Raw genomic sequence first — 24,984 nt, 5'->3', positions numbered from 1 at the left:
CTCCACAGGCTATGACTTGTAGTCCCAGCCCACGGCTGGCGGCGGTGCGGGACTCCTGAAAAGTGCTTTTCCTCCCTAGTAGGCGGTGAGACCGCAAATTCCAGCAGAATCCTACTCTGACCCACCAGGGCTTGCCCCGCTCAGAGTCGCATTCCCTCCTCCAAATGAACCAACTCTCCACCCAATGCTACTCCGACTTCTGAGCACCCCGGGCGGGGCCACGCCCCGGAAATGGAGTCAGCTCTCCAGGCCGCCTGCTGAAGTGCCTTCCAGCCACTCCAAGCGGGGCTGGGGCCGGCGGGGCGGGCTTGGGGGCGTGGCCGGGAGGCGGGCGGGGATGCTTCAGCGGGAGCAGCGCTTGGGGCGGAGCCGCAGCGCGAGGCCGCGCATCTGGGTGGCGGCGGGGACGCGCATCTGGGTGGCGGCGGGATCGCGCCCGTGGGGAGAGGCGGCTGCGGCTGCGGCTGCTGGTGGTGGGTGGGGGGGAGGAAGAACCGGGAAGGGGGGGCAGGGCGAGCGGAGACCTAGCTGTGTTCCTGAGGCGGCGGCGGCGGCGGCCGCGTCTCCGACGGAGGAGGAGGGCGGGGAAGGAGGATGGAGCAAGCTGGGGGTTGGGGTTGGCGCTAGCCGCAGCGGCTCGCCTGGTACTGTGGGAGAGCGGCGGCTGCTCCTGGAAGTTGTGGTGTCGGGAGCCCAGCCGGTGCCGCCGCAGCCGCCGCCTAGGGCGGTGGGGAGGAGGAGGGAGCCGCGGGGCTTGGCGGGGGTCGGGAGGGAGGGACGTGCTGGGGGAACGAGCTGGGGAAGACGGAGCGGGTTCTGTGCCGGGCGGGCGGGCGGCGGGGGGGCCAGCGACCGCAGCCGGGGGAACGCGGGAGGATGGAGCAAGTGGAGATCCTGAGGAAATTCATCCAGAGGGTCCAGGCCATGAAGAGTCCTGACCACAATGGGGAGGACAACTTCGCCCGGGACTTCATGGTGAGTCTCTCCCCTCGCTGTCGCCTTTTCTCGCCGGCGCCGGAGCCCATCGCCGCCTCTCCCGGCCGGGCCGCCTGTGCTTTGTGTACCTCTGTGAGGAGAGGGGCGGAGGGGGCGCGCACCAGCCGGGTGGGCCGGGTGGGCCGGGTGGTCTCGGAGGCCAGCGGGAGGCGAGAGCGCCTACCCCCGTAGCCTCCTTTCTTCTCCCATGGTCGCGACCCCCGCGCGGGCGCCCGGGACGCGAAGGGAGCGGCCGCGCGGCCGAGCCCGCAGCCTGCACCGCGGCTCGCGACCACCTATTGTTTACCGGGCCGGGAGCCGGAGGCGAGTGGGTGCAGGCCGGGGGGGGCTCGCGTTTCCACACCTCCCCGCCCAGTCCGCTCCTCCCAGGAGGGTCGAGGCAAGGTATGTGGCTGTGACCGGGAGGAGTGCAGATCGTGGCTGACAGAGGAACGGGGGGATTGAGGTTGGCACTAACTCCTGGGATCCCTTTGCTCTAGCTGGTCTCAAAGCGGGCAAGGTAGGACTTCGGCCGTTTCTGGGGTCGCAGTCATGATCTCCAACGCTTGGGAAAGGATTGCCCATAAGGAATCTCATGGGTTTACTAATTTCCATTTACCCGCGTCCCGCCTCTCCTCTCCTGAGGCCCAGGTTTGAGGTGGTCTTGGGGTCCGTGTGACTATAGGTTCAGGGGATAAGTGTGGGTGGGGGGATTATCCTGAAGGAAGCCGACTTCGGACTCCCCAGGGGATATTGCCGAAGGCGGAGGGGATGTGACTATCACTTCCTATCCGGGGTGGGGGTGGGGAACTTGGGAACAATAGTCCTGGTGGGGCGGAGGCGACGCTACGGGCCGAAGCCCTGAACTGGGAGATAACCTTCCCAGCGCCCCCCCCCCGCCTCCGCCACCCCCCACTTTCCGCCCTCTGCTTGTGCAGGCAGTCTTGAGAGGAGGTGAAGGTTAAAAGTCTTGTTCATGAAATTGCTCTAGATACACTATTGCTGTAGCTCACTATGAGGGGGTCAGATCCGAAGGCGTGAGACCAGAAGTCGACTTCCTACGTTACCCACCCCCCCAACCCCCGCCCCTTTTATTTTTCTGCTGGACAATGTTCCCTCTAGGGTTGTTTCCCGGCTTAGGAGGCGGTGGTTGCGGCTGCTGCTCCTACGGATATTGCGCAAGACTGGGGCGTTGGAAACCCTGTAGGTCTGGGGAATGGAAAAGGAAGTGGGACTTTGGGAAGTGGTTGCTCCTTAGTCTTGGCGGGGGTTGGGAGTGGGAAATCAGCTGGGGAAAATTTTTATCTTGGGTAAGGTACACCTCGAAGAATAATCACTTAACTCTGAAATCTGATTATGAGAAGGATACACAGTTAATATCTGTAAAATGAATGGGCAGCAAACATTGGCTAGTTTTTATTTTTTATTTAAAAAGTACAGTAGTTTTTATGGTGGAGGTGATATGACTTAGTAGTGAATACTTTTTCACGTTTTAAAGAGACTGGTCTAGTAAAGCTTTAGCGTTAAATTTTTAACAGCTTATAAAATAGGCCCTTGACCATACTTAGTATTATACTAGTATCGTTGAGCTTTGTGATTCCCGCCTCCCCACACCAGTAATAGAGGATGGAAGTAAAGTTTTCTCAGTATCTTTTGAAGATTGAAAATATAAGTTAAATAATCTAACTTATTCCTTATTAAAAATAAAAATATTGCTTATATTTAAACATTTGCTCTTGATATTTAGCCTATGTATTTTTGAAAAATTACTTTTTGATCTGAAAGGGTTAAGGAAAATAGGGCATTTTCCCTTTTTACTATTGAGAGTTTTTATTGTCTTGGTATCTTTTGAATGGTGTCATTTACAGCAATTGGTTGGAGTCTCCTTTTTACTACTTTCTAGCAAAAGTAGAAGAAAATACTTTAAATATTTAAGATGTTTTTCTTAAATATTTAAGAAGTTTTTTTGGTTTTTTTTGTTTGGTTGGTTGGTTGGGTTTTTTTTTGAGACGGAGTCTCGCTCTGCGCTCTGTCGCCCCGGCTGGAGTGCAGCGGCGCAATCTCAGCTCACTGCAACCTCTGCCTCCCAGATTCAAGCGATTTTCCTGCCTCAGCCTCCTGAGTAGCTGAGATTACAGGCACATGCCACCACGCCCGGCTAATTTTTGTCCCAAGTAGCTAGGACTACAGGCGCAAGCTACCACGCCCTGCTAGTTTTGTATTTTTAGTAGAGATGGGATTTCGCCATATTTGCAGGCTGCTGTCGAACTCCTCATCTCAAGTGATCCATCTGCTTTGGCCTCCCAAAGTGCTGGGATTACAGGCGTGAGCCACCATGCCCGGCCTAAAACTAGTTTTTTACCGTCTTACTTTGGTTATGGAAGAAGAGATGGTGTGGTCCCTGGTCATTTCTTGTTTGCATGCTAGTCACCTTGTTATCCCTAGGCATATACCGTCAGGAAGGAGCATTGTTTGGTGATGCGGGCCATCAGGACAGGTGCCCAGCCTCTGAACTCCTGTACTGGAGAAGTAGCCTTAGGGTTCATGCTTTGGGGATGAGTCAGAGATTCCTATTGGAGAGTTCATTTCTTTCTTTCTTTCTTTTTTTTTTTGAGATGGAGTCTCGCTCTGTCGCCCAGGTTGGAGTGCAGTGGCTCAATCTCGGCTCACTGCATCCTCCACCTCCCAGGTTCAAGCGATTCTCCTGCCTCAGCCTCCTGAGTAGCTGAGATTACAGGCGCGTGCCACCACGCCCGGCTAATTTTTGTATTTTTAGTAGAGATGGGATTTCACCATATTGGCCAGACAGGTCTTGAACTTTGATCTGACTGACTTTGTGATCTGCCTGCCTCAGCCTCCCAAAGTGCTAGGATTACAGGCATGAGCCACCGAGAGTTCGTTTCTCAAAAGACTAAATGAGTTTCCTTTTTCTTCCATGATACCTAGGTATAGCTAGGTGATTCTACATTAGAGATTTGATGACTAAGGCTATTCTTTTATAGGGCTTTTTTTTTTTTAATTTCCTGACTTGATAAGCAATAGCTGTAATTAAGGCAGCCGGTAGTTGGTGCTGCTTTTTCCCCTGACTGGAAGGCTGGAGAGGAACTATGTTCTCCTGGCATGGAAAGAGAAAAAAAGATTAGCTTATAGATTCTATTATTCTTAAATTCTGATATCGATTAAAAATGCATTTTTAAATATTAACATTTTATGACTGAGCCTTAGAGATAATGTAGCTGATAACTGTTCCATCATAAAATAATGTTTATTCCAAATTTGGAAATTAATAGAATAATAATAATGTCTTAAACTTAGACCACAGTTCAAATGAACACTCCACTTGCCTGACTGGTGATGATGCTCTTTTCGCTCTATCCAGCAGTCCTATAGTCCTATCATTTAAAGGCTACCTCTGTTAATATATTTTGGTTTTGTTTTGTTTTGTTGTTTTGTTCTGTTTTTGAGACAGGATCTCACTCTGTCACCCAGGCTGGAGTGCATGGTTGCGATCCCGGCTCATGGCAGCGTCAGTCTCCCTGGGCTCAGGTGATCCTCCCACTTCAGCCTCCAGAGTAGCTGGGGCTACGGGCCCGCCCCACCAAGCCCTGCTGATTTTTGTATTTTTTGTAGAGACAGGGTTTCCCCATGTTGCCAAGGCTGGTCTCGAACTCCTGGGCTCAAGCAATCCACCTGCCTCAGCCTCAAAGTGCTGGGGTTACAGGTGTGAGCCACCATAGCTGGCCTACTACTTGGTAACTATCTTATATCTTAATTTCGTTTCTTTATGGTTGAGTATTTAGGTCATTCTACTTTCTGCTGTTACATATAGTAATTCTTTGATTAACATTTTTGCTGAAACTTTGACATTTTTCACTGTTGCATAAGATAGCTTCCCAGGAGTACTAGGTAGACGTATATAAACATTTAATACATGTTCATAAACTTGAAAAAGTTTTGTCAGTTTATACAACTGTCGTAATGTATGAGTGTTCATATTATAATTTTCTTGATCTTTATTTGATGGTTGAAAACTGATATCTTGTTTTAACTTGAATTTCTTGATTACTATTGAGGATAGAAATTTTCCACCTGTCATTAACTATTCTATGAGTGTCTATTCCTGGCCTTGGTTGTGCCCCATACTGTTAAAGAGGAGACAACTAAGGTACCCAGACTGTGTAGAATTATGTTGCCTAGATGGTTATTTGCATGTTGAAAACATGATAATTTTGCTAATAAATTAGCAAATAGCTAATTTGTGGCTGATCCAGAATTTGATCTCAATTATCTCTACTTTTAGTATTTACAAAATGAGAGATAAATGTATAAAGTAGGGTGGTGCACATTCATGTTTGACAGACCTAGGTTTTACTCCACACAGACTCCTTCTGATGGCTGGGGATTGGGGAGGTGGTCCTGGACCATACTTTGAGAACCAGTGAGCTAATACATGGTAAATGATAAAGGTAATGCTGGGAAAGTTAGGTAGAGGTCTTTCGGTGAAGGATCTTGTATTTATGCTATACTTAGATTTTGTTCTACAGACCGATAATAGCAATTCTGGACAGTCTGCATTGTAACTCCTAGAGTCATGGAGAAAGTAGGGAGGTGTTAAGAAAATAGACATGCTGGCCCACTCCAGCGTCATTCCCCCACCCTCACCTTCTCCAGCCTGCTCCTTGAGTTGTACTCTGAACCTTCACTTACTCAGATAGGTTCTGGTAGAAAAGGTGAGAATCATTAGTCTGGGTTTCTGGAGCACTACTGAGTCTTTTAAGAAAGGTAAACAGTCATTTGTGTTTTACAAAGTTGAATCTGATAGCAGTATGAAGGGTGGCATTTTGGAAGCTGTTGAAATATAAGAAGTGAGGTGTGAGGGCCTGAAGTGAACTGAGATGGGGAAATAGAGTATACAACACATCTGATAAGAATTAAGAAAGGAGTCTCAATGATTCATTAGATGTGGGTAGTAAAGAAGAAAAGAGTATAGTATTATGACTTGCAAAATGTCTAGCTTGTTATCTGTCACCCAAGCTAGAGAATACCATTTGGTAGAGTAAGGAGTGAGGGAGGAGTAACAAGTAGAGGAGACCAAACAACATTGTAGGAGGAAGTTTCAGGGGGAGAAGAGGATAAATTTAATTTTCAACATGTTAAAACTGCGGTGCCTCTGAGACAGCCAGTAGAAATGTAGAGCTCAAGATTTCTGACAGGATGGAGTTAAAGATGTAGGCATCATCCTATAAGCATGTAGGAGATAGTTGACAGCATGGGAGTGAATGAGCTTATTCCAACAAACTTATAGAGTGACCAGCTTTAGGTTGAAGAACATCAGTCTTAAAATAACAGCCAAAAGAAGGATATACTAGTGATTGTTCCTGAGAAGGTGTGGTCAAGGAGGAGGGAGGAGAACCAGAGATATCAGAAAAGCCAGGGAGAGTTTCAAGAAAGGAGTTATTACCAGAGTCAAATAATGCTGGGAGGACTGGTAAGGTGAGGTTGAGAAAGTACCCATTCCATTTGGCACGGAGGAGTGCTTTGGTGACTAGAAAAAGCAGTTTGGGTTGGGGTATGGGAAGAAGCTAGATTATAGAATGAAGGGTGGGTTTAGTGTCTTTCCATTTTTTTTAACGTTTTGAAAGTAGATGGTAGGAGCTAGAGGAAGACTGGTTGAAGGAGAGTGTGCCCCTCCCACTGCCTTTTTTTTTTTTTTTTTTTAAAGAGAGAACTAGAGAATATTTTTCTTATTATTTCTTGTCTATGTGTATATCCTCTTTAGCCTGGAAAGATCTTATGTTGCAGTCTTGATAAATATAAAAATTTTCATCATTTGTTTATTCAGTGTTGTGGCTTATAGGTTTAAAAAAACGTTGAGATATAAGTACCTACCATAAGATTTATTCATTTAAAGTCTATGATTCACTAGTTTTTTATTACATTGATGAAGTTATGCAACAATAACCATAATCAATTTTAGACATTTTCTTCACTTTGTGTACCCATTAGCGGTCACTCCCCGCCTTCCCATAAGCCCCAGGCAACCATAAATCTACCTTCTGTTTCCATAGATTTAAGTATTCTGGACATTTTATATAAATGGAATCGTACAATATGTGGTGTTTTGTGACTGACTCCACCTAACATGATGATTTCAAGTTTCATCCATGTTATAGTATTGATCAGTAGTACTTTTGGCCTTTTTATGGCTGAATAATATTCTATTGTATAGATACCACATTTTGTTTATCCATTCATCATGTTGATGGGTATTTGAATTGTTTCCACTTTTTGGCTAATGTGAATAATGCAACTATGAGCATATGTTTACAAGTTTTTGTGTGGACATATTTTCAGTTCTCTTGGGTATATATCTAAGTGTAGAATTGCTCAGTCATGTGATAACACTGTTTAACATTTTGAGGAACTGCCAGACTGTTATCCAAAGCTGCTGCACATATTACATTCCAATCAGGAGTATATGAGGGTTCCTGTTTCTCTACATCTTCACCGATACTTGTTGCTGTCTTTTTGATTATAGGCATCCTACTGGGTGTGAAGTGGTATCTTCTTGTGGTTAGCTTGTAAGATTTCGTGTGTCTTAATTTGTCTTTCAAAGCTAGAGTGATAGGAAATATTTTCCAGTCCTTGCATTTGAGCTAATCTTAGTGCTTACCCAGTGCCACTGGTTTAGTTATGGTTTTCTTATCCGTCCTTTGATGAGTATTCACCTAAACGGATTTACATCAACTAACTTCAGAAGTGGAAGTGAACTTTTAAGTAACTCTCCAGACATGGTTCACTGAGACAGTAAACTAAAAATTTACTTTAAGTGTTCTCAAGAATGTTTTACTGTATTTACTTTCAAAATATATTAACTTTTTTCCATCAATATTTGACATTTAACTTGGAAAAAGGATTTTTAAAGGATGAAACTGAAAGTAAGACATTAACATTTAGGTGGATGTAGGTTTTTTGTTCATATGTTAAATACTTCTGTGTTTCTATAGCACTCAGTTCATTAGATTCATAAACATTTACATTTCTATCTTCCCCAGACTGAAAACCTCCCAGGCTAGAGACTGGGACTTAATTATCCCTGTATCCCCATTACTTAATATAGTGCTTGGCATTTAATAGGCACTAATGTCCATTGCGTGTGCAGACATTGTAGACAAACTTAATGCTGTAAGACAGATTTATTCTTCAGGTGAATTCTTCAGTGGTCCAAGGGTTTGCCTTCTAGACAACCATGAGAACTGCTTCTTCCCCTCCTACACAGATGTGCTCACATAACTCATTGTATTTTCAGTATCCACTGAAAAAGAAAATACAAGATAAGAGCTACATTGAATTCAAATATTTTAAATAAATATGATTTTATTAGCTGCAGTTTCTTAAGGTAACTTCTGTACTTGTGCATCCCACACCCCATGGATCATACTTTGTTGACATTGTCTTAGAGTATTAATAAAATGTCTCCTTTTAAACTTTTGGCTTTGGACTTAATAAAATCAAGATATCATGTCATCGGTATCTCTTCAAAAATGGTGAATTTGTGGGTATTTAGAGAGTGATTACAAGTGATATCTGTTGTTCTCTACTTGCCTCTAGTTTCTTTCCTCATCCAGTCCATTCAACATATCATACTCACTTTCCTAAAATACCACTTTCAAGTGGCAGCATCTGTAGGCTAATGGAAACCATACTGGTTGTACAATCAGGAGATGGGGGCTGCACTGGAAGCATGGTTTGATTTTCATTATAAAAAAATAAGTTAAAAAAACTCATTGCTCCCTTTGATGACCATTACAATTATTGGAAATTTTAAATGTGTATTTTGAAAGTCAGTTCAAAACATATGATCCAAGTGCTGCTCCTTTTTCAAACTGTAATTATGTCTGTCTCTCTTTCAGAGAGATTTGATTCCCTGATTTTTCCCTTCTCAGCTCCCTCCAATTTTAAATATATATATATATATTTTTTTTAATAATTAAAAAAAAATACTTCACCTGGAAGTTTTCACCCAATTTTGTAACTTTGGTCCTAGTTGAGAATCACAGGCCTATAAGATAAAGTCTGTACTTCTTAGCCTGGCATTCCAGAACCTTCTTAACATAACGTCACAGTACCTTTCCAGTGTTAAACTTCTATACTCTGTGGTATGTATCCTCTCTTCTTTTTGAAGGAGGCTATTCCTGGTCCTTGAGCATACCTACTAAATGAATGAAATCTTGCTATCTGTGGTTGTACTGTTGAACATACTTTTTCCCTCAGAAAGCTTCCCTTTTATTTATTTATTTATTTTTTTATTTTTTTGAGACAAAGTCTTGCTCTGTTGCCCGGCTGGAGTGCAGTGGCACCATCTCAGCTCACTGCAACCTCCGCCTCCTGGGTTCAAGCAATTCTGCTGCCTTAGCCTCCTGAGTAGCTGGGATTACAGGTGCCCGCGACCACACCCCGCTACTTTTTGTATTTTTAGTAGAGATGGAGTTTCACCATGTTGGCCAGGATGGTCTCCCCTTTTATTTTATAAACCAGTACTTGGAAGATGAGAAAGCTAAAAATTTAAAATGACTTCACCAAGTTCACCAAAAACTCAGAAGCAAAAATGTGATTAATTCTCACCTTCTAGAATAAATATTTTAGCACAGTTTATCTTAAGGCACTTTTTCTCCTTTGTAAAGTTTGATCTTTAATATCACAAGAAAAAAAGCCTTTCATTAGATTTGAGTTGAAAACTTGATAAGGTAAATCAGGTGATATGCAATTTCTAAACCACTAGTCTTTTCCAAATATAAGTTGAACTCCTCTTCCAGCATTTTATATTTCCTGTAATATTTAAGTTTCTTTAGATTCATGCAGTCAAACCTTGACAATTATCTCCTTCCTTCTGAAATCACACAAAAACCTTGTTTGCATTTGTACAGTATTGTAGGGTCTGTAGCTGGCCTATGGCAGATATAAGAAGCAAACAGTAGTTGCTCCCTAAAAGTTTTTTTTGGAGAAAGTGGAATGTGGACTGTATTAGTCCATTTTCACACTGCTATGAAGAGCTGCCCGAGATGGGTAATTTATAAAGGAAAGAGGTTTAATTGACTCACAGTTCAGCATGGCTGGGGAGGCCTCAGGAAACTTACAATTGTGGTGGAAGGCGAAGGGGAAGCAAGGCACCTTTTTCACAAGGTGGCAGGAAGGAGAATGAACATGGGAGGAACTACCAAACATTTATAAAACCATCAGATCTTGTGAGAACTCACTATCAGGAGAACAGCATGGGGGATTATAATTACATAGGGATTATAATTCAAGATGAGATTTGGTGGGGACACAAAGCCTAGTCATATCGTGGACCATGTTAATCTCAGGGGCTTTGGGAAGTGTGCTAATATCTACATTTCCTGTAATAACTTTTATATCTAATCGGCATTTAAAAAGCTATTTTAACAACATTTGAGTGACTGTCCTGATAGGCTCTAAAGGAATGCAAAGATTTGTCTCTGTCATCCATCCATGGTCTCTGTCATCCATCCATGGTCTCTATCATTTATCCATTCATACAGAAGGTATTTATGGAGATACCTGAGTGCCCACTGTGCCCTAGGTACTGTGTTTTTGAATTGGCAGTTGAAAATATGGCAGTACTCTGTTCAGGAAGTTTACTAACTGAACAGACCTGTGAGAAGCAGTGGGACTTTTCCTGGGGGCAGTGGGTGGGCTTCAGGGGAATCTTTGAACCCTTTTAAATTATATGTAATTTTTTTGTGTGTAAGCCCATTTTAGGGGGAAGAAAGTTCATAGCTCTTAGTTTCTCAAGGGGTTTGGGTCCCTTAGACTAGTGGGAAGATAAGGAGTTTAGGAGCTATACGGTCATTAATTTCTATCCTGGCCCTGCTGTGATTCTGAGCAGATTATCTAGAGAAGTTGGGGCTCTAATTCATACCTGGAAAGAACAAGATAATATATGTAAAGTTTCTAACATAGTATATGGAAGGTAGTCGAAAGAATTTGAGATGACATATTGCTCCAATGAAAGTATATTCAGAATATAAACCAGAGAGACAGGAGAGCCTAAATCTGTCTGAGTAGATCATGGACAGTTTCCACAAAGATGCTACATTTGAGCTGGTTTTTGAAGGAAGAGTTTGTCAGGTGAACTAGGTGAGTAAAAGGCAACAACACTTTCAAAGACTTGGAGATAAACAGAGATAGAACTGTGGGTTTTAGATGGGAAGAACAGGGTCAGTGTGTATAAAATAAGCAAATCTTATGTACCCAAATAATAGGATTTCCAAAGGAATATCAGCTTAAATGCTATTATGACATTGGCCTGTGTTCCTGAGTGTTTTGATGAGGAGTGTTTTGATGTTCCATTATTATGGCATAGTTGTTTGATCTTACAGTAGGACCTTTTAAAAATCGAGTCCTTGTCACATGGTAAATGTTCTTAAATCTGGTAATTTTACTTTATCTCAGGTGTATAAAGTAGTACTCTCTCTGTTTACACAGTTCTTAGATGACTAGATTAGTGTTTTTCATTGGCATCTATCAGATATGTTAAAAGTGCCCTGTAGAAAGAAATTACATTTAAAAAGCCTTCAGGACTAAGGCAGCTTATTTATAATGGTGGGTCTCTTGCTTAGTTTGGATTCCTCAGCGAATTGAGTTTTCCATAAGATGACTCTGAAGAGGTTTTGAGACTGCATTTGTGACCAGAACCAACGTGAGAAAGGAAAGGAGTTCTAGGTCACATGCTACAAAACCATGAAGAAAAACTTCTCTAGACACCTTCTTCCCCACTGTGTATGTTGGTTTTACTCCTGACGTCATAAACTCTTTAGTGTTAGAAGGAACATAAAAACTGTTTAGAAATTAAGGAGCTTGTTACAGGTCTTGCCATAGAAAGGTGGTGGAACTGGGTTAGAAAGCAGATGCTTTTTCTATGACATGATGCTGCTTAGGCCAACATTTTCAATCTTAGGGAAAAAGTCAATAAAGCCCCACTTCCTACCCCCCTAGAGTAGAGCATAAATATCCTCAAAATTACAAAAAAAGTTTTCTGTCAGTATAGATTTTGGTTGCAGCCTACTTCCAAAAAGTAACTTAAGTGAAGAAAGAATTTATTGCAATGGAATACTGCCCTTGAGCAGGTTGAAGCATCAGAACCAAGAAATAGAGAGCCTGGGTGACTCCTCTCTCCATGCCAGCCTCTGTGTCTTTCTATGGTTTTCAAGTTTCCATGTCTCTGGGGCTGCTTGGATACTTCTCTTTGCTTCTTTGCACACCTGCTTTACTCTTACCTCTCTCTGCATTTTGACTTTCACTGTTTTGGCCTGCATGTGCTGAATAAAGGCATCACTTATGGTAATCTAACCTGTCTCATTCACTTTTATCTCAGATTATGGGAAGAGCTCAGAATGACTAGAATTGCTACATCTTGTTTTTCAATTTCCTGAAGAAAATAACCAACTTGCCAGTGAGATGGGTGTTGTATAAGGTGGTGAGCTTATTCATATGTGTATGGAAGGAAGGAACTTTTTTTAGAGAAAGGAAGGGATGGCTTGATAACTAGGCGGGCAGCCCAAAGAGTGTCTAGTAGAGAATCCTTGAAGCAAAATTGAAAAAAAATTTACTATTTTAAGGTTTCAGCCCCATATGAACTCCACCCACCTTCTTTCAGAGATGGAAAAAGAAGCACAAAGAGTCCTTGTGACTTGAGAGAACAATTTGTTGGCTCTGGCAGAGCATTATTTCACATTTACAGTTAGACATTAAACATCAGGCAAAATTTTGAGGTTTCTGTGTAGCAAACTAAAATTAAGATTATCTATAAGCTGCTTATTTATGGTACCTAATATTTAAATTATAATTTTTCAACATTAAAATATGGAACCTTCTTGCAAGGAAATCCTGTTTTAAAGTTTGGGTTTTTGTTTGTTTTTTGTTTTTGTTTTTGTTTTTTGTTTTTTTAAGAGATAGGGTCCTGCTTTGTTGCACAGGCTGGAGTGCAGTGGTGTAATCATAGCTCACTGCAGCCCTGACCTCCTGGGCTCAAGTGATCCTCTCACCTCACTCCTGAGTAGCTAGGACTACAAGCATGTTGCCACCATGTTCTACTAATTTTTTTACCTTTTCTGTAGAGACGAGGTCTTACTATGTTGCCTGGCTGGTCTCAGACTCCTGGCCTAAAGCAATCCTTCCATCTTGGCTCCCAAAGTGCTGGGATTATAGGTGTGAGCCACTGCGCCTGGCCCTAAAGATCACTTTTATCAAAGTAGACACTATGATTTACTCCCTGATCGTATGTCAAAAATATATCACTATCTGAAAAACTAACATATTTTCTTCACAATAGATTTTGCATTATTAAAATTAACCTAACTACAGTTCTTTTAGTTCATTAATTGTCTAAAATTTATGTGTTACTATATTCATTGTGTTTGCCTGGCTATCAGCGTGCCTGTCTTTGTGCCTGTGTGTCTGCCTGCCTGCCTTTGTGCTTCCCTTTGAAATTCTATTTGCCTACTCACCTTTCTCTACGTACTCAGTCAATTGGTTGTTTGTGCCCAAGATTTATTAATGTGTGTTAACGTGTGGATAGTAGAGATAGACTGGAAGGTACTTTGTAGTTTAGAAATGTCCTGTAATTTACACCTAGTTGTTTGTAATTCATCTAATACGGTAAATAGATTATACAAGGCGACTTCAAAAAGCTCATGGAAAAATGGAATTAAGTAAATAAATGTTATTTATTAATAAATTTATAAATAGATTAAAATTAAAATATAAAATTAATTTCTCAACATAAACGCCATCAGTTTGCTTTTATAAGTGATGACACACCAACCATTTTGTTTATCCCTAAGAACTGAGTGTCCTAGAAATTTAACCATTTCAATGCAGTTTTTTTACATTATTAACTGAAGAGTAATGAATGCCCTTTAAAGATTTTTTTGAGATGAGGAAACAAAAAGAAGGCAGAAGGAGCCAAATCAGGACTGTAAGGTGGATGTCTAATGGTTTCCCATCTGAACTCTCACAAAATTGCCCTTGTTTGATGAGAGGAATGACCAAGAGGCATTTTTGTGGTTCGAAAAGGACTCTCTAGTGACGCTTTCTCGGATGTTTTTCTGCTAAAGCTTTGGCTGACTTTCTCGAAACACTCTCATAATAAGCAGATGTTGTCTTTCCTTGGCCCTCCAGAAAATCAACATGCATAATGCCTTGAGCATCTCCAGAAACTGTTGCCATGAGCTTTGCTCTTAACTGGTCCACTTTTGCCTTGACTGGACCACTGCCACCTCTTGGTAGTTATTGCTTTGATTGAGTTTGTCTTCAGGATCATACTGGTAAAGCCATGTTTCATCTCCTGTTATAGTCCTTTTAAGAAATGCTTCAGGATCTTGATCCCACTTGTTTATTTATTTATTTATTATTTTTCATTTTGTTTTTGAGACGGAGTCTCACTCTGTCACCCAGGCTGGGGTGCAGTGGCATGATCTCTGCTCACTGCAGTCTCCGCCTCCTGGGTTTAAGCAATTCTCAGCCTCAGCCTCCCGAGTAGCTGGGATTACAGGTGTGCGCTACCACACCCAGCTAATTTTTGTATTTTTAGTAGAGACAGGGTTTTGCCATGTTATCCAGGCTGGTCTGGGACTCCTGACCTCAGGTGATCCACGCGCCTTGGCCTCCCAAAGTGCTGAGATACAGGCATGACAGTTTAAAATTTCCATTGAAAGCTCTGCTCTTGTCTGTAGCTATCTGGGTGCAATCGTTTTGGCACCAATTGATTGGAAAATTTGTTCAGCTTTAATTTTTCAGTCAGAATTGTGTAAGCTGAGCAACTTAAGATGTCTGTGGTGTTGGCTATTGTTTATGCTGTTAATTGCAGGTTCTCTTCAGTTAGGGCAAGTGACAAGATGAATTTTTTTCTCAAAAATCAATGTGGATGGTCTGCTGCTACAGGTTTCATCTTCAACATTACCTTGTCCTTTCTTAAAAAGAGGCATCCATTTGTAAGCTGCTGATATTTGGGGCATTGTCCCCATAAACTTTGCTTCACCATTCTTCCATCCAAGCTTTACCATAAATTTGATGTTTTGTTCTTGCTTCAGTTTTTTAGCAGAATTCATGTTGCTCTGATAGGGGCTCTTTTCAAACTGATATCTTGTACTTCTTAGTGCTTCAAATGAGATCCTGTTCATCAGACATGTTATAAGAAGTTAGTATGACTTTATTTTGGTGCAAAACAAAATTGAAATCCATGCATAATTTTTTTCATGGTACATATTTTCCATGAACTTTTTGAAGACCCCTTGTATGAATGCCAAGGAGAAACATAGGGTGGGTGGATATTAGTAATAGGATTTTGCAACTGCAATAATTAAACACATTCAAATATTTATCTCCACACCCATTCACTGACATTGTTAGATGGTGCACAAAAGTAAAAAGTTTAGTTTTTTAAATTACTTTATAATTTAGATAGAAGATTATTAAAATTCATTTTTAAGAAACAGAGTCTGTCTCTGTTGCTCAAGCTTGAGTGCAGTGGCACAATCACAGCTCACTGTAGCCTCAAACTCCTGGACTCAACAGATCCGCCTGCCTTAGCCTCGTAAGTAGATAGGAGGACTACAGTCATGAGCCACTGCTCCCTGGTGTATTACTTTTAAAGTATGTATTTTGTTTTTAAATGCAACTTAAACGAGAAGTACAGGATGAATATTTAACCAATACATTTAATTTCTTGTCATTGCTTTATTAGATGCTGTTTTTGTATTGTTTACAAGGTCTCAGCGTCATATGATATTTTCAAATATGTTCTAAAATGACCTCATCATTTATTTCTCTAGTTGTTAAAGAAGGTATAGAGGTTTTATCATTTTTTAAAATAGGATGTAGGTTGGATTAGATCTATAAATTATTATTTGCCTTTAAAACAGGTTATAGATAAAAGAGGGAAAGGTAATCTGGTGATACTACTGGGCAGGAGTCTTAATTATTTAAAGAGGGTGTAAACAAAGGAATGTACAATAGTAAAAATAGGCAGGGAAGAAAAGACCTGATGGAAGTAACATATCTTTGTTAGGAATTTGAGTGTCTAGCATTATAGTGGACAGTCCAATGATATGGTTTACAACAGTTATATAGGTATTAGATCTGGCCATTACTTACTATGTAATGTTGAGTACATGATTTGAACCACTCTCAATCTTAGCTTCTTTATCGTTAAAACAGAAGTAGTTTGTAATGTTTGAATTAGTAAGAATAAAGGACACAGTGTCAGATGTGTCAGAAGGAAGCATGATTAGGGCATTAAGTGAGAAGTTAAATAAATGGGAGGGGAAAAAGGCAACCCCTTGCTCTTTTTCTCTTTTGGACGTTTTTGGTGACAGAGACAAAAAGAATGTGTATAGTATATTTAATTATCTGAAAATACAGAGTTGAGCATCCCTAATCTGAAGTTTAAAATGCCCCTACATCCAAAATTTTTTGAGTGCCATTATGGTCTGAGAGCAGACATTGTGTATGATTGCTGTTTTAAATTTGTTGAGGTGTGTTTTATGGCCCAGAATTTGGTCTGTCTTGTTGAATGTTTCATGTAAACTTGAGAAGAATGTGTCTTCTGTGGTTGTTGTCTTAGGTAGTCTATAGACGTGCATTATATATCCAGTTGATTGATGATGCTGTTAAGTTCAGCTGTGTCTTTACTCATTTCCTGCTTGCTTCATCTGTCCGTTTCTGATAGAGGAGTACGGAAGTCTTCAACTATAATAGTGGATTCAAATATTTCTCCTTGCAGTTCTATCAGTTTTGGCTCACATATTTTTATGCACAGTTGTTAGACACACACAGATTAAGGATTATACTGTCTTCTTGGAGAACTGATCCTTTTATCATGATGTAAAGCCACCCTATCCCTGATAACTTTACTTGCCATGAAATCTGCTTTATCTGAAATTAATAACTAGTCTCACTTTATTTTTGTGTTAGCTGATATATTTTTTTCCATCCATTTGCTTTTAATCTACATGTGTTTGTATATTTAAAGTGGATCTCTTGTAGACAGCATATAGTTAGGTCTTGGTTTTTAATCTACTCTGACAATCTTTTAATTGGTACATTTAGACCATTGACGTTCAAAGTGATTACTGATAGCATTGGATTAATGTCTACCACATTTGCCACTATTTTCTGTTGCCATTGTTCTTTGTTCCTATTTTTTTTTTGTCTTCCACTCTTTTTCTGCCTTTTGCAGTTTTACTTCAAAATATCATATGACTGTCCTTTCTTAGCATGTCAGTTTTACTTCTTTTTTTTTTTTACTTTTTTTTGTTGTTGTTCTTTTCTAAAGAGACAAGGTGTTGCTTAGTTGCTTAGACTGGAATGCAGTGGCATGTCATAGCTCACTGTAACCTCAAACTTCCGGGCTCACGTGATCCTCCTGCCTCAGCCTCCTGAGTAGCTAGGACTACAAGTGTGTGCCACCAACCCTCAAGTAATGTTTTTTATTTTTTGTAGAGAGAAGGTCTTACCATGTTGCCCATGCTGTCAAACGCCTGGCCTCAAGCGATCCTCCTGCCTTGGCTTCCCAAAGTATTGAGATTATAGGTGTGAGCCACTGTGCCTGGCTGGGTGTTTTTACTTTTTTAAGTGGTTGCTCTGGCATTTGCAGTGTATATTTCCAGCAAATCCAAGTCCATTTTCAGATAACACTGTACCACTTTATGGATGGTGAGATTACTTTATAATGACAAAATAATCCTAATTCTATCCCTTGTATCATTGCTGGCATTATCTCACTTACAAATAAACATACACACGCAAGCATACATAACCAAATACATGTTTGCTGCTATTTTAAATAAACTTATCAGATCAATTAATAAGAAAAATAAAAGTTTTAATTTTACTTTCATTTATTCTTTCTCTCATTTCTTCTTCCTTTCTTTATGTAGATGTGAATTCCAGACTAGCATAATTTGTTTTCTCTCTAAAAAATTTATTTTAACATTTCTCACAAGGTAGGTCTGTGGCAACAGATTCTCTTAATCTTTTGTGGGGGACAGGGTCTTACTCTGTCTGTCACCCAGGCTATAATGCAGTGGCATGATCATGGCACACTGCAGCCTTGACCTGCTGGGCTCAACCAGTCCTTTTGCCCTAGCCTCCAGAGTAGCAGGGACTACAGGCATGCACCGCCATACTCAATTAAGTTTTTTTTTGTTTCTGTTTTTGTAGAAACGAGGTCTCACTGTGTTGCCCAGGTTGGTCTTGAACTCCTGGGCTCAAACCATCCACCCACCTCAGTCTCCCAAAGCATTAGGACTACAGGCATGAACCACCTTGCCCAGCCTTAATTTTTGTTTGTTGAGAAAGTTTTTATTTCTCTTTGGTTTTTGAAGGATAGTTTTGCAGCGTTCAGGATTCTAAGTTGGTGGGTTTTTTCTTCTCAATACGATATTTTGTCACTCTCTTCTTGCTTGCCTAGTTTCTGAAACACAGTCAGATGTAATTCTTATTATACTTGCTCCTCTGTAGGTAAGATGATTTTTTTTCCTCTGGCTTTTTAAATGATTTGTTTATCTTTGATTTTTTGTAGTTTGAAAGTGATATGCCTACATAATAGTTTTTCTGGCATTTATTCTGATCAGTGTTCTCTGAGCTGCTTGGATCTGTGGTTTGGTTTCTGACATTATTTTGGGGAAGTTTTCAATCATTATTTCAAATATTTATTCTGTTCCCTTCTTCTCTTTCTGTTATTACCTTTATGCATATTTACATCTTTTGTAGTTGTCCCCACAGTTTTTGCATATTCTGTTCTGTTGTTTCAGTTTTTTTCTAGTCTTTTTAATCTTTTTTCAGTTTTGGAAGCTTTTATTGAGATATCCTCAAGTTGGGAGATTCTTTCCTCAGCCATGTCCAGTCTACTAGTAAGCCCACCAACAACATTCTTCATTTTTGTTACAGTTTTTGAAAAAAATCTCTAGTGTTTCTTAGGCCGGGCACGGTGGCTCATGCCTGTAATCCCAGCACTTTGAGAGGCAGAGGCGGGTGGATCATGAGGTCATGAGATCGAGACCATCCTGGATAACACGGTGAAACCCCATCTGTACTAAAAATACAAAAAAATTAGCTGGGCATGGTGGTGGGCGCCTGTAGTCCCAGCTACTGGGGAGGCTGAGGCGGGAGAATGTCGTGAACCCGGGAGGCGGAGCTTGCAGTGAGCTGAGATCACGCCATTGCACTCCAGCCTGGGCGAAAGAGCGAGACTGTCTCAAAAACAAAACAAAACAAAACTCTAGTGTTTCTTTTTGGTTATTTCTTTGAATTTCTATCTCTTTGCTTATATTGATTGCCCATCTATTCTTGCATACTGTCTACGTTATCCGTTAGAGTTCTTAGGATATTAATCATAGGGTGTTTGTTTGTTTGTTTGTTTGAAACAGGGTTGTGCTTTGTCTCCCAGGCTGGAGTGCAGTGATACTATCATAGCTAACTGCAACCTCCACCTCCTGGGCTCAAGCAATTCTCCCACCTCAGCCTCCCCAGTAGCTGGGCTCACAGGCATGTGTCAACATGCCTGGCTAATTTTTCATATTTTTTTGTAGAGATGGGGTTCCGTCACGTTGCCCAGATTGGTCTTGAACTCCTGGGCTGAAGAGACCTGCCTACCTCTGCCTCCCAAAGTGCTCGAATTACAGGCATGAGCCACGCAGAGCCAAGGTCTCAGTCTTTCAGTGAGCTTGTTTATGAATTTTGAACTATATCCTGTTTCTCAGCACCTCACCCCCAGGATGGCTTGAATGACCTATAGTTGGGTATTTCCCTTACCTCATGTAAATAAGGCTCTGCTAAAACCCCAGCAGGTTAGGCTCAGGTTAAATCATTTCTCCGTAGGGCAGACCTTGTTAAGAAGAATGGAATATTCGGCCAGGCACAGTGGCTCACACCTGTAATCCCAGCACTTTGGGAGGTTGAGGCTGGTGGATCACAAGGTCAAGAGATAGAGACCATCCTGGCCAACATGGTGAAACCCCGTCTCTAATAAAAATTAGCTGGGCTTGGTGGTGTGTTCCTGTAGTCCCAGCTACTTGGGAGGCTGAGGCAGGAGAATTGCTTGAACCTGGGAGGTGGAGGTTGCAGTGAGCCGAGACCGCACCACTGCACTCCAGCCTGGTGACAGAGCAAGACTTCATCTCAAAAATAAAAAAAAAAAGAAGAATGGAATATCCTGGTGTGTTGCAAAATGGCTCCCCTTTCTCCTGCTGCTGGAAGCATGAGGGGATTTTTCTCTGATACTTACTATGAGAACCTGGTAGAGCTCCTGGAGGTAAAAGAAAAATGTGGGGTCCCCTTCTGATTGGGTATACCAGGAGTTTTTGTTTGTTTGTTTTTGTTTGTCTTTTTTTAGAGTGGTCTCGCTGTTGTCCAGGCTGGAGTGCAACGGCACAGCCTTGGCACACTGCAGCCTCAACCTCGTGGCCTCATGTGATCCTCCCACCTCAGCCTCCCTAGTAGCTGGGACTACAGATGTATGCAACCACACTTAGCTATTTTTAAATTTTTTGTAGAGGTGGGGTCTCACCGTGTTTGCCTAGGCTGGTCTCGAACCCCTGGGCTCAAGAGGTCCTCCCGCTTCCACCTCCCAGAGTACTTGGATTACAAGTATGAGCCACTGCATCCAGCCTCCCTGGAGATTTTAACCCTCATAGTTGTTCACACTGAGCCTCTAGCAATTCATCAGTTACAGTTCAGGTTTCTTATGGAAGTTTGCTGTGTGAGTGTTTCTGCTCTGATTACTTGTGATTCTCCGTATTCACCTTCTGTCTCTCCAGTTTGGAGGCAGCTGTTTGACCTGTGACTTAACTTCTCTTACAGATCTAAGAAAAGTTGTTGATTTTTCAGTTTGTTTAGCTTTTTACTTGCTCTTAAGATTGAATGACAGATTTTTTTTTTGCATTTTTTATTGCGATAAAATGTATTAATACAAAACATTTATCATTTAAGTGTACAGTTCTGTGGCATTAGGTACATTCACATTGTGCAATTAGGACTCTTAAAAGGAAAAAGTCACATACTGTTAGAAGGGTCATACAAGGCTTTATAGAAAGGATTTTTAAGATGAGCTTCTATATATCAATTAAAAGAACATTTCAATAGAAACATGGGCATATGGTATGATAATTACCAGAAGAAAAATGCAAATAAGTGCTGAACACAGGAAAAAAATCATCAACGTCTCCAATAATCAGAAAAATGGAAGTTAAACATCATTAACTGTTGGGGGAGTAGCTACCAAATTTGATAAAAACTCAAAAATTCATAATAATTCAGAAATTGAGAATAGCGGCTGGGCGTGGTGGCTCACACCTGTAATTCTAGCACTTTGGGAGGCTGAGGCGGGCAGATCACCTGAGCTCAGGAGTTCGAGACCAGCTGGGCCTGGTGGTGGGCGCCTGTAATCCCAGCTACTTGGGAGGCTGAGGCAGGAGAATCGCTTGAACCCATGAAGTGGAGGTTGCAGTCAGCCGAGATGACACCACTGCACTCCAGCCTGGGCAACAGAGCAAGACTCCATCTCAAAAAAAAAAAAAGGAAAAGAAAAAAGAAAGAAAAAGAAAATGGTAAGGATATAGAAAACTAGTGTTTCTAGGTCCGTTAATGGGAGGGTAAACTGGTGAAGCCTATTTTGGAAGGCAGTTTGGCCACTTCTAATAGAATTGATAAATGTACATACTCTTTGACCCAGCATGTCAACTTTAGGGATCTTTCCGTAAAAATACTTGCATACGTGCATAAAATAGTGTGTCCAAGTATGCAACAATTTTTGTGAAACAACCTAAAATAGCTATTAGTAAGGAGACGTTGCATAACTGGTTACCTAAAAGGAAACAGATGTGGAGGGGAGAGAGTTTTGCTTTTTCATTTTATACCTGTAGGCAGAAAAGAGTAACATAGCAGGCCTAAAACTGCTATCCTTAGAAAGGCCTGCTTACAATGTTATCCCTTGGCTGGTGTCTGGGAACTTAGACTTTTGGGAGAATTTCCATTATCCCCTGATAAGAGTGGTTCACTGTGCCCAAACTGTGCAAACAGTGTGGTTTATGGGCTGGGCCCAGTGGCTCAATCGTGTAATCTCAGCGCTTTGGGAGGCTGAGGCAGGAGGATTCCTTATTTCTTATTTCTGCAGGAATTAGAGGGTCGTGTGTAATTTCATTAGAAGAGGATTTTTGAAAGCTTGTGCCTAGTTTCTTCTGGACTTTGCCTCTTGTGCCTTTTTCTGTGCTGCTTTCACTTTGTATCCTTTAGCTGTGATAAATTATAGCTCTGAGTATGGTTATATTCAGTGATATGTTGGATCACTTGATATGCTGAGTTTTTTACATGTGTGTATTATCTGACCTCTTTATTGTGCACATTTTCCCTTGATGGTAAAAGAGTGAAAGCTTTCCTTGGTAACATTGTAGGTGACATAATAAAGAAGTAAATCAGAAAGTGAGTGTCTTTAGGTATGTTATTTAGGACAAGGAGATACTACTTTAGGTAAATTATTTTAAATTACACTTCCAGTTTTCATTACCTTCATATGTCAATAGGATGCTAAACCACAGATGGTAAATTTCAAATAGCATTTTAAGTTTATGCTCTCTAGTTTTATAAATTATATTACATAAATTTACTGAACTGAATGTGAAAATAGGGTGCCAATTCACTGACTATGTGATGTTCTGAATGGGTTATCAATGTCTATTATGTCTAGCAGACTTGCCCTGCCTTGTTGAATGTGTATTTGGAAGACACTAGGCTCTGTGGGGGAAGAAAAAGAAATAGGTTATTGTCTGTGAGGCAGTGAATTATAATCTTGGGTGATGGCAGCATTGGTAGTGATGGGATAAAATGTGTAAAAATGATGGATATAAAAGGCAAGAATGACAAGTACTATATGACTAGGACATGTTTTTGGAATATATGCCTCATTAGAGCAGGGGTTTTGTCCTATTCATCTCTTATCACTAGCACCTGAAATAGTCCCTGGGTATAGGATAGGTTAGGTGGAGTTAATGTGAAGCCAGTCATCATCATAAAAGTGATCATTGAGTTTGAAGAGGAAGTTCTTTTTATTATAAATCTCTGAATCCAATATGTCAGCAAACTCAAAAATATTTTTTGGGAATATCATAACAGTTAATTCGTGAATAGGTCAGAACTTTCTAATGTTGTATGAATATTATGTGACCTGGTAATGTGAGATACTTTAATGGCGCTTGCCTGCAACTAGCTGTTCTTTTTGATACTGGATAGGACATTTAATTCTGTGCAAACAACTACAAAGGGTTTCTTTCCCTTAAAAATTTTTTTTAATTGTGGTAAAATACATGTAACATAAAACCTATCATCTAAGTCATTTTTAAGTGTACAGTTCAGTAGCGTTAAGTACATTCACATTGTTGTATAACCAATCTCTAGAACTCTTCTCATCTTGGAAAGCTAAAACTCTGTTCCCATTAAACCACCCTCTTTATTCCAAACTCATTCTTCTCCTTCCTCCAACCTCTAGCACCATTCTATTACACTTTCTGTCTGTATGGATTTGACAATTCTAGGTGCCTCATATAATTAGGATTATAAAATACTGTCTTTTTGTGACTGGTGTATTTCAGTTAGCATAATGTCCTCAGGGTTCATCCATGTTGTAGTATGTGTCTTCCTTTTTAAAGGGTTGAAAAATACTGCATTGTATGTATATACTACGTTTTGTTTATCTATTTGCCCATAGCATGACACTTAGGCTGCTACCACCTTTTGGCTATTGTGAATGCTCCTGCTGTGAACATGGTTGTACAAATATCTGTTCGAGACCCTGCTTTCCGTTCTTTGGGGTATATACCCAAAAGTGGAATTGCTGAATGATATGATAATTCTACTTTTGCTTTTTGGAAGAATGATATTATAATTCTACTTTTGCTACTTTTTTGAGGAACCACCATACTGTTTCCTATAGTAACTGTATCATTTTACATTTCACAACAGAGCACAAGGGTTCCAGTTTCTCCATATCCTTGCCAATACCTGTTATTCTGGCTTGTTTTGTTTTGTTTTTTGTTTTTTGTTTTATAGAGATGAAGTTTTGCTATGTTGCCCAGACTGGTCTTGAACTCCTCAAGTGGCACAAGCGATCCTCCTGCCTTGGCCTCCCAAAGTGCTTGGGTTATAGGTGTGAGCCACTGTGCCCAGCCTATTTTGGTTTTTTGATAGTAGCCATCACAGTGGTTCGAGTGGATTGCTAAGTCATATAGGGATGTAAAATTGTGTCTGTTGAATCATCTATATGAAATACTTAATAGGAATTGAAGCTATTAAGATTTTGATGCCTGTTGGAGATTATTGGTGACTTGCTAAAAGTAATTTTAGTAGGGTAATAAAGGAAAAAATGAAATTTTCAGAGGGTGCAGGAGTTAGTGGTTCACCAGGAAGTGTAGTTTCTCTTTAGAAAGTTTGGTCAGCTGACCACAGCATTGTGGCAGTCTCTGGCCTTGCAAAAATAACTTTTTTCCATATGGTGGTCAATAAGTATTGAGCTCTGTTAAACTACACAAGTGACTCTTTTCCTGTGCTATATTTGTTTTTGCAGAGAGAAGTGTGAATTCTGAATCTCTGCTACTAATTTGGGAGTCTTTGTTTTATTTTTGTAATTGGAGGTAAAGAGAATTGATGTAATTGTGGCTTAATATGTTAACACTAGAACTTAATATTCTCAATTTTACTGTATGTTTTTAATTAATTAATTAATTAATTTATTTATTTATTTTATTTATTTATTTTTGAGATGGAGTCTTGCTCTGTCGCCCAGGCTGGAGTGCAGTGGCACGATCTCGGCTCACTGCAAGCTCCGCCTCCTGGGTTCATGCCATTCTTCTGCCTCAGCCTCCCAAGTAGCTGGGACTACAAGTGCCCACCACCACGCCCTGCTAATTTTTGTATTTTTAGTAGAGACGGGATTTCACC

At 40.8% G+C, this 24,984-nt stretch overlaps 1 protein-coding gene across 2 annotated transcripts in view; it reads left to right on the top strand.

The window, feature by feature from the left end:
- The first annotated feature begins 621 nt into the window (after nucleotides 1–621).
- Nucleotides 622–24,984, top strand: part of PTPN12 (protein tyrosine phosphatase non-receptor type 12) — a 102,278-nt gene continuing 77,915 nt past the window's right edge. Inside the window, exon 1 of one of the 2 annotated variants that reach the window (XM_024249588.2) lies at nucleotides 622–975. In XM_024249588.2, coding sequence (XP_024105356.1) covers nucleotides 877–975 — 99 coding nt within the window. In that variant the 5' untranslated portion in view covers nucleotides 622–876. Of the gene's footprint in view, nucleotides 976–1,301; nucleotides 1,496–24,984 lie in introns of those variants that run through there. The other variant, XM_024249589.3, reaches the window with a different exon arrangement.

Source organism: Pongo abelii, chromosome 6 (assembly GCF_028885655.2).
Source record: "Pongo abelii isolate AG06213 chromosome 6, NHGRI_mPonAbe1-v2.0_pri, whole genome shotgun sequence".
NCBI lineage: Eukaryota > Metazoa > Chordata > Mammalia > Primates > Hominidae > Pongo > Pongo abelii.
The sequence above is the reverse complement of the archived record's forward strand: the minus strand, read 5'-3'. Positions and strand labels throughout refer to the sequence as shown.